General features: G+C 37.3%; 1 protein-coding gene across 1 annotated transcript in view; it reads left to right on the top strand.

The window, feature by feature from the left end:
* Positions 1-10,230, top strand: part of LOC115238234 (ankyrin-2-like) — a 75,520-nt gene that overhangs the window by 60,131 nt on the left and 5,159 nt on the right. Inside the window, 3 exon segments of the mRNA XM_029811864.1 lie at positions 1-3,943; positions 4,890-4,961; positions 5,933-7,189. Of these exon segments, the coding sequence (XP_029667724.1) occupies positions 1-3,943; positions 4,890-4,961; positions 5,933-7,189 (5,272 nt within the window).

The following is a 10,230-nucleotide window of genomic DNA, read 5'->3' as shown; positions in this document are numbered from 1 at the left end:
GCGGTCGCAAAAAGTGCAGAAGATGCCAAGGATAAAGCGACGAAAGAAGCAAAGAAAGGGAAAGAAAAAGCAAGTGGATTTTTCTCAGGCATCTTTAAAGGTGCAAAACATACTGCAGAACACGCAACTGAGGATGTTAAAGAATTCTTAGACGAAACGAGAAGAGAAGCTTCATTGGAAAAAGAATATGCTAAGGAAGAAATTGCGGCCGATCTTAAAGATTTGAAAGATAAAAAGGATGTTGTAGTTACCAAAATACAAGAGACTCCAGAGAGAACTGCTGCTGATGCGAAAAATGTAAAGGATAAGACAATTTCCGATGTTGAAGATAAAAAAGATAAAATTGTAGGAGAAGTTTCCAAAGAAGCTCAGAAAGTTGCCGATATAACGAAAATAGCTGGTAAAAAAATAACAGCGGATACGAAGAAGATAAGTGAGAAAATAAAAGTAACTGCTACAGATATTACGCAGGATGTTAAAGATACTAAAGATGCAGCAGTAAAAGAAGTGAAAGAAGATACAACATTAGTGAAAGAAAATTTATCAGCAAGCGCTGATGCTGTTGTAGAAAGTGCAGACAGAACTAAGGATAAAACGACAAAAGAAGCGAAGAAAGTCAAAGATAAAACTAGTGGCTTTTTCTCCGGTATATTTAAAGGCGTCAAACATTCTGTAGAAGATGCAACTGACGATGTCAAAGAATTTTTGGATGAGACGAAAAAGGAAGCTACATTGGAAGAAAAACGCGCAAAAGAAATTGCTGCTGCAAAACTTAAAGATATAGAAGATAAGAAAGACATTACAATTGCCGTTGTTAAAGATACTATAGATAAAACAATGTCGGATATTAAGGACACTGATGAGAAGGCAATGTCTGTAATAAGAGATGAAAAAGATGAAATAGCAAAAAAGATATCTGAGGGCACCCAGAAAGTAGTTATTACAAAAGCAGAAGATGACAAATTAGCAGCGGAAGCAAAGAAGATTCACGAAAAAGTTGAATCTACAGCAGAGGATTTAGTATGTGGTATTCAAAATATTACGGAAAAGGTTAGCGATGATATAAAAGAAGACACAAAAGTTGCGAAGGAAAAATTAGTTTCGGCAGCTGAAGCTGTTGCAGAGGATGCACAAGCAGTCAAGGATAAAGGAATCAAGGAAACGAAAAAAGCTAAAGAAAAAAGTTCTGGATTCTTTTCGAATATATTTAAAGGCGCAAAACATACCGCTGAAGATATATCTGATGACGCGAAAGAAATTGTGGAAGACGTCAAGAAAGGAGCAATTTCTGAAGGAGAACACTTTAAAGATGTAACAGAGTCAGGCTTGAAAAATTTGAAACATGAAAAAGACAGTACGATTAGTAGTATAAAGGATGCAAAAAATGAAGCGGAATTAGCTTTTAAAGAATTATCAGATAAAAGGACAGAAAAATTATCCGATGATGTTTATAAAGCTGTTGATAATCTTAAAGATGCAGGCGACAAGTTAACAAATGACTTAAAAGAAGTGAGCGAAAAGACAAAAATTGTGGGACAAGATCTTGATGCGAAGGATGTAATTGCAAAGGAAATTAAAAAACATGCTCAAATTACAAAAGAAAAATTAATTGTCGAAGCGGAAGCTGCTGCGGATAAGACGGAAGCGGCAAAAGATAAAGTTGTAAAAGAAACAAATAAAGCGAAAGACAAGAGTACTGATTTTCTTTCAGGTATATTTAAAGGTACAAAGCAGAGTGCAGAAAGCGCAACCGACGATATGAACAAATTTCTGGATGAAATGAGAAAAGATGTATCGTTAGAACAAGATCAAATGGAAAAAACTGTACTTAAAGATTTGGAAGATTTAGAATATAAAAAGGATACTGCTGCTAGTGACTTTAAGAATATAGCTGATCAAGCTTTTGCTGAGATAAAAAATGCTAAGGACAAAACCACGGAGAAAGTATCGGAAGATATTCACAAAACTGCTGAGGTAGGCGAAGCTGCCAAGGACAAAGTAATATCAGGAATGAAAAGAGTTGGTGGAAGATTAGATTCGACAGCACGGGACATTGCGCAAGAAGTTTCAGATGTGAAAGATGTAACTGTTACAGAAGTTAAGGATGATGCAAAAATGATTAAAGAAAAATTATCAGCTGAAGTTGAAACTGTAGCTGACGATGTTAAAGCTGTTAAAGACAAGGCAACTAAAGAAGCGAAAAAAGCTAAGGATAAGGGGTCTGGCTTTCTATCTGGAATAGTTAAAGGTGCGAAATACGCTGTTGTAAATGCGAGGGACGATGTGAAAGAATTTTTGGATGAAACAAAGCACGAAGCGAAATTGGAGGAAGCTCGTACTAAAGAAGCAGCAATAACTGGTTTGAAGGAACTAGAATATAAAAAAGACACTATAGTCGACAGCGCTAGGAGCGTTACGAAAGATGTAACGACTGATGTCAAAGATAAACTTTCCGAGGACACAATTCAAGTAGTAGAGACGACGAAGGCTGTTGTTGATAAACTAGCAATCGAAACGAAAAAAATCGATGATGAAATAGAATCCAAGGCCACAGATGTTTCACATGATATAAAAGATGTCAAGGAAAGTGTCAGTAAGAAAATGAAAAAAGATACAAAGGCCGTGAAAAATAAGTTATTAACAAGTGCTGATGCTGTCGCGGAAAGTACCAAAACAACTAAAGAGAAACTAGAAAAAGATACCAAAAAGACAAAAGACAAAGGTTCAGGTTTTCTTTCTGGAGTTATCCAGGGTGCAAAACATACAGGAAAGGAGATTTCCGATGATGTAAAAGATTTTTTGGAATCAACCAAGCAGGAAGCAACCGCCGATGAAACGCTTGCTAAAGAGGCAGCGACAGCGAGATTGAAAAAGCTCGAACAAGACAAAGCTGCCGACGAGGTTAAGTTTGTCACAGAAAAAGCTGTGAAGGGCGCGAGAGATGTCAAGGAGAAGGGCCTTTCCGGCAAAGGTGCGAAGGAAAAAACGATTTCTACTGTAAGAATGACAGGAGATAAGATAAGACAAGGTGTATCGCAAGCCGGCGAGAAAATTAAATCTACTAGCCACGACGCGACGCAGAAAGCTAAACGTGCCAAAGGCGCAATCGTGAATGAAGCGAAAGAAGACACACAAACAGTCAAAGGAAAGCTAACAACCGGTGCGGACGTTATCGCAGACTCCGCGAAAATTGCCAAGGACAAGACCACGAAAGAACCTAAAAAAGCTAAGCAGAAGGCTGGCGGTTTTCTATCGGACATGGTAAAGAGTGCTAAACACGCAGTAGAAGACGTAACGGATGACATGAAGGAATTCTTGGAAGAAACCAAACAGGAAGCAGCTGCTGAAGAAGCGCGTGCTAAGAGCGGCGCTCAAGCGAAAGATAATTCCGCCACATTATTAACTGATGCAAAGGACAAATCTGTCGGTGCCGTTAAAGATTCATCAAAGAAGAGGATTGTTCAAAAAGGGTCTAAATCGCCACGTGATGCGAAAGGCACGTCGGCGGATGTACTCTCGTCTATTCCCAAAGAGATGGGCAAAGTAACAAAACCGCTAGCAACTGAAACAAGAAAAGCCGGTGATAAACTAGAATCTAAGCCCATAAACGAGCGTGTTCAGGAGGTAGTTGTACGAGATAGTTTCGAGATAATTGGCAGACCGGAGATGTCAGGCGATGTTGAGCATTTAATTGAGACAGTTAGGGATAAAAGAATATCTCGCATTCCACAAAAGATTAGCCCAAGCAAGGAAATGACAGCTGACGACGTTGTCACGACGTCGGACGATTCAGGTTTATGTAGAATAGTAGAGACAGTAACTACAATAGGGCACCCCGAGCCTCGCACACGGCACTCCGTCACCACAGTCGTGACAAAGTCTGTGCGAACGACTCCACCACCACCCGATTCACTCGCCGAGTTCACTGACAGTAGAACCGAAGGTATCTTGCAATAATCTTGCGTTATATATCCATATATCTCTATATATATTATATATATTACATATACCAGCTGTGTGTAACATGATTAATGATTAAGTTGACGCTTTTCTATAACTTCAGTTTTACTAGTTATATTCTCGTGACATCAGAGAGAAAAAAAGAAAGAGATATATATTCATGCACCTTCGTCATTCATTAATGAAACCTAACACTCTAATCTCAGTCATTTTCAGTCCACTAATTCTGTTCTACAACTTGTAGAACCGATCGACAACATTCGAAACACTCATATTATCGCTTGTTCCTGTTATAATTTTTTGCGTATTGTTTTGGATTTGTTTGTTTTTATATATATCGAATGGGTATATTGTTAATCGGAATCAATTTTATACAAATGAGATATATATTTAATTATGAGGTTATATTTGAAATGTGAAGTTTAAATCAGGAACAGCGCTCGTTATAATAAGAAGATTCAAAGACATCCGTTCGATATCGAGAAGAATAAACGATATACCTGTATATTACGTTTAATTATTTGCTGTACTTATTTTCAGTTATATCTGACATCTTAACATTAATTTTAATAACATTCGTTGAAATGCATGTTTTCAGGTTTTATGCCATATTTTATAATGTCTCTTATCATGATAATGGATAATTTTTTAAGTACTATTTACTGAACACCAGAAATCTTATTTTGTCACCAATCAGTCTTTTTTCTCATTTATAGCATATAACATATAGAGATCACATATTTACGATTATACAGTAATATGTTTCATTGAAATTAACAGGAGTACTACAACTAGCGAAGCATGAACAGAGGTATGCCATACAGGGAAAACATCATTCATCATCTAATCTTTGTTGAATCACTGCTTTCAATGTCATATTTGTCGATTCTCGATGCGAATTCAATTTGTGCTCTGTGTGACCTTTTCAGATGTAACCGAAGAGGCTGCGAGACAGGCCCAACATTTGGCAGAACAGGCGTCGTACACCTCGACGAAAGCAGGTAATGTAAAATAACTCGAGTAAAATATAAAAGATTTCACACATATACGGATCATCATCTTCAGTCGAAGATCAATAACGGTAGCAGACTTTGTTTTTGGTACCCTCATTTATATTTAGCTTTATCTTCCATAGTTAGCACCTGCCGACGCTTTCACACTAACCGATACTGTGCGCATGTTTCTTACTAAATAGTTACCGTGATCTCTTCTTGCCGATATATTTACACGCAAGGAAGAAAGATAGCTCTCGTCTGCGAGATTGCAATTCACTCTCGTTTATTATCGAAACTAATTTGTATATACTATACATTCGTCGAGTAGTCTAGATATATCAGTAGTCTAAAATATTCAATAAATCATGATATACAACTCCCGCAGGGAAGTAATCCTTCTTGAAAAGAATTGATAAAAAATATAGATTAGATATTTTCTTTTTTATTAATTTTATAGTTCCGAGAAAAATTATTGTGAATATCAAAGCAGTGTGTCTTTATTTTATTACATATAATACTCAAAAGCGTGTTGTTCCTGCTTCCACGATGGTACATTTTAGTAAGATTCAAGCGCTACGACTAAACATCGTTTTAATGAGTGTACTCTTTTTGTTTCCGATAAACAGACTAATCCTTGTTGCAATATTGATACTAACTAAAATTAAATATACGCGAATAGAACAACGGTGCACGCGCACACGCATCACACACGCGAAGCGCATTTTACGATTTATTATTTTCCCCTTCACCCATCGCACGTGCGTGCGTGCATGCGTGCGTGTGGGTGCACCAGCGCGGGTCTCTCCTTTTTTATTAATGTGTATGCGCGTATACATACGTACTGTGAAGCAGACACGCTTCGAATCTCTTTCTGGGTTCAACTTTGGCAACTGGGCTAGAGTTGAAATTCTTAGTGTGTATCAATGTGCTTTATGTCCTTGTTCCTGTTCTTGTCCATGTCCTTTTGGATGGGTCAGGGCATGATTCGGCTGAGATTGATGGGACTGTAGAGAGGCATGCTACTTCTGCTCCATCAAAGCAACCTGTTCCCGCCCCGCGTCACTCCACCACCAAGCCGTCTATCAAACCCGAGTTCCATCTGGAACTTAGTGACGCCTCACGAATACGTAAAACGGTCGAGCAGCCGCTCGAACCGCAGGAAGCGCAATCGTCGAGCAAGAACAGTAATCTAAAGAGCAAGATACCTCTTAAAATCGATTCTCGTACACCCCAAATAAGCGATAATCTTGAATCCGTTCCATTAGAATCCTCCAAAGATCGTATCACAGCTCCACAAGCGGTTTCGCGAACCGTTAAATACGTTACCAGGGAATACACGGACGGAGAACTGATCAAGGAAACAGCGAAAGAAAACAGCGTATCGCTCAAGGATACAATTCCGACGATCAAACCGGACAACATGATCGAAACTATGATAAACAACAGAGTGGAAATGACTCTTCCAATAGAAGAAATACGACGAACTACAACTACAATTGTAACTAGCGATCCATCAATTGATCCTGAAAAACTGGAGGAGCTTCTGAAGACAGGTGGGGTTGTTGAAACGGTGAGAACCGTAACTTTGACCTCGGAAGATGATGTTTTGCAACCCATGACACGCGAGGAGGTTGTCAAGAGGATAAACCAAGTTGCTAACGCCCTACCGAGCGAGATCTTCGACTTTGGCGATAACAAGTTTCCAGATTTCTCCACCAGTATGATAAAGACCGACAAATCTGAATCCGATGATGCGCAGACGATTACGACCGTGCAACGGGTAACGATGGAAGAGACGATGCCGGAGACTGAGAGAATCGAGAAGGTGGTGAGAACAGTGATCTCTAGCAGTAGTGATGGTGGCGATGACTTCGGCGACGCGGAAGCTTATGCCCTAAAGAATCTTCGGGAGCGATTAACGAAATCTGAGATTGGAGAAACAACTTCCTGGGTTTCGACGACGGGTGAGCAATGGGAAACGATGGCGCAATATTCTCAAGACACGTCGCCCGGCTCTGGCAACGGCGGCGCCATTGATGTGTTTGTTGCCAGCAACAACAACAACAAGAATGGTGGTAGCTCGAGGCACGATATGCACAGCGACACCGATAGTGATGGTTCGCCACAACCTAGAAGACGATCCCCGAGCAAGAGGCGTACGTTGGGCAGTTCCAGCGGGTCGGATGTAGCACTGCACGAAGGTGCGGAGCTGTCCCCGTTGGAGGACGACCAAGGTACCGCACTCTAACAGCTAGTCTTCTAAGTAAGCAATGTACATATTACCCCGAATCTCCTCGCTAACCGGTTACCTCTCGGATACTTGTGAACGAGCCCGAATAGAAGAGAGAAATATATATATATTATAGTGGCATGCTGAGCTTTAGTTGTTTGCATGTATCCTTTACAAATCTTTCTGTACTTTCTGCTAATTGTACGGTGACTTGAAAGCACATATTGATGTTCGCAATTGTTTGACGGAGAAAATTCATTATATGAATTAATTACATTGGTGATGGAGCTTGAACAATTAGAATTATCATCGCTGAAATAGAATTAAGAGAAGATTGCTCGAATTCTAGATTATATAGATATTTTGAGTTTACAAGTGTTTCAAGAATGAAAATTTGAGATTGAAACAGGAGACAGTCAAAAATCCTCTGTTGATTCATTTATACTTTGAAATTTTCCTTTTATATAGAATATGTCTTCTCAGTTTACTATATTTTTCCCACTCAAAAAATGCAAAAATAATAGTTATTAAGTATTTATAAAAGTTGAAATTTTTTTCTAAACGTTGATAAAATAATCAATGTTCTTGCAAAAACTCGAAATATAATTAGACTATGTTAATTTTTCGTCAATTTTCAATTGGGCAGGGACTTTGACTCTCCAATATATTATTACTTGAATATGTTTTCAAGCAGTAAAACGGAATCTATTTGCTTGGGAAATGCATGATCTATAATGTGTTTGCTGTGTTATATCTTCTATATCGGCGGCATCGTATAGAAGGGTAAACAACCCGCGCAAGGAAAAATAAAGCTTGTGAAGTGCAGTCATATAAGTCTGCATAAAGTCTGCGTAAATACTCCTCTTCGTAGGTGCGTAATAGGTGAGGAATTATAACGTGTGCGATTAATATAATTAAATGTTGCTTCGTTCGGGAAACGTTTGACGATAACGTCGTTTTCTTCCTTTTTTTCGTTGGTATTGGCTACAGGATAGATGGAATCTTATGATCAGGGGCTTTCTGGGACTATAGCATACTTTCATTCGAGGCTCATTTACAATCAGCTAGGTATGATTAAATGCGTTATCACACGCCGACGTGTTAAAGCGATATACATATAAAGAGAAGAATCTAACATATATTCATTGCGAAACTTCCTCGTGCAATTTGGCCAAAATAGCGCTAATTAAACCGAGAGTTTGCAATTATAGAGGAATAGAATGATGTAACATATGTTACACACGATAAGCAGTTAGGAAATTTTCATAAAATATGAAAATTCAGCACATACTAAACATTATTTAATATTAAACAATATGGACTAGAAAAGCAGAAAATCGCAAAAAGCTTTTCAAAAAATGGCATGGGATTATTTTCGTTATTCGTAAAATTTAAGTGGAATTTAATTTTTACGTATCTTTTGAAAGCTTCCAATTTGGCGATAATTTAGAATTGATAATATAATAGTTTAGATGTTTAGAAACTGACAAATTTTATTATATATATATTGTTAAAAAATGATGATAAAATTAATTTTTCAATAATATCATTGATCTTCATTACAATAAACTTTATTCAAATCAACAGACAGAATATGTGGCTGTTTCGGTATTACTTTTGGCTTACTCATACTAATCACGGCGGTGGAGCGTCTCTCATCCAGATCAATCAATCAATTCATCAAAATTTAACGTTTCCGACGATAATTCATGGCAATTGATAATCTTTAAATGGCAGAAACACACGGTATGGTACCGTCAGTTTGTTCGAGCAATGCGATAGAAGCGAAGACTAGGACGAAGACACCCGGTAGAGCCAGCTGCGCGTGTTGGATGAGCATAGCTGTTGCTGTGCTGGTGCTTCTAATAGCGCTTATACTTGCTCTGGAGCCACAAATGTTTCGACGTGTCATCTACACCTTGTCTAACAATGTCCCGAAGCAAGCCGGGTACGATCATCCTTCACATTTACTAAAGTATCTATATCACTTTTAGTAATGTTAAAGTTTTTTTAAAGGTATATATCAGGCCAACACACAGCTTTTACGATATCAGAATAGAGATTCAAGTTGTCGATTTATATTGTGCTACTTAATATTGTATCTTATTTTCAAATTTGTGACACAATCGAAAACTGAAGTTTTACTGATTAATGCATATCTCTCTCAAGGCTTAAATTTTCATTAAATGATATAAATAAGATTATAATAATTATTCTTGCAAATAGATTTATAGCACTTTTATAAATGAAAACTCAAAAATTCTTAAAGTTATAATACATATTAATCAGAAAAACGTAATTATTTGAAAAATATCTACTTTCGAAAAGAGATACTATATTAGAGATAGTATATTGGAGGAGGAGAAGGACTTACACATATATTATATAATATTAATTAATAAAAAAAATATAACTATTTACAAATTATGCAATGTCTCAGAAATATGCGATATTATTGATAAAAAATTTTATTAAATGTAAGGTTTGCATATTTGTAATACTGGAGTCTATCTCCACATTAAATGCAATCGCAATATTTTCAAAATCATTTGTATGATAACTTTCGTGGAAAATGAAACGTCAACTAAATAATGTATATAATACAATGATTTCAATAATCCTGGCGATGATTGTAACGTGCAACGAATGATACTTTTATAAAACAGCCTTCTGTCACACACATATAGATTTAATCTCCTGTAGGATACCGAATATACATCACGTACGTGTGATAAATTGATTTACCACACAAAGACAGGTAAATTTGTATAAGCAAGAAGAAGCAAGCTTTCTTTTTTCTGTAATGCAGTCTCTATGCATGAATTTTGATATTGATATCCCGCATGATTGCATCTTTTAGCATCTTATTGACTTTAGTTTGCATCGTCGCAGCGGTGTCCTGTTATCGGAACACAACAACTTTTTCATCGTAATAGAAAGATATGTTTTATATCTAGTGTTGTGCACGAAACGAGCTCCTACTCTTTTCTTTTTTAGTTTTTCCATTTTTTATTTTCTTTTTTTTTATTTCGAGCATCCTATAGT

The sequence above is a fragment of the Formica exsecta genome, unplaced genomic scaffold, assembly GCF_003651465.1.
Source record: "Formica exsecta isolate Colony F162 unplaced genomic scaffold, ASM365146v1 scaffold33, whole genome shotgun sequence".
In the NCBI taxonomy this organism is placed as follows: Eukaryota; Metazoa; Arthropoda; class Insecta; order Hymenoptera; family Formicidae; genus Formica; species Formica exsecta.
This window is presented reverse-complemented; position numbering and strand designations above follow the sequence as displayed.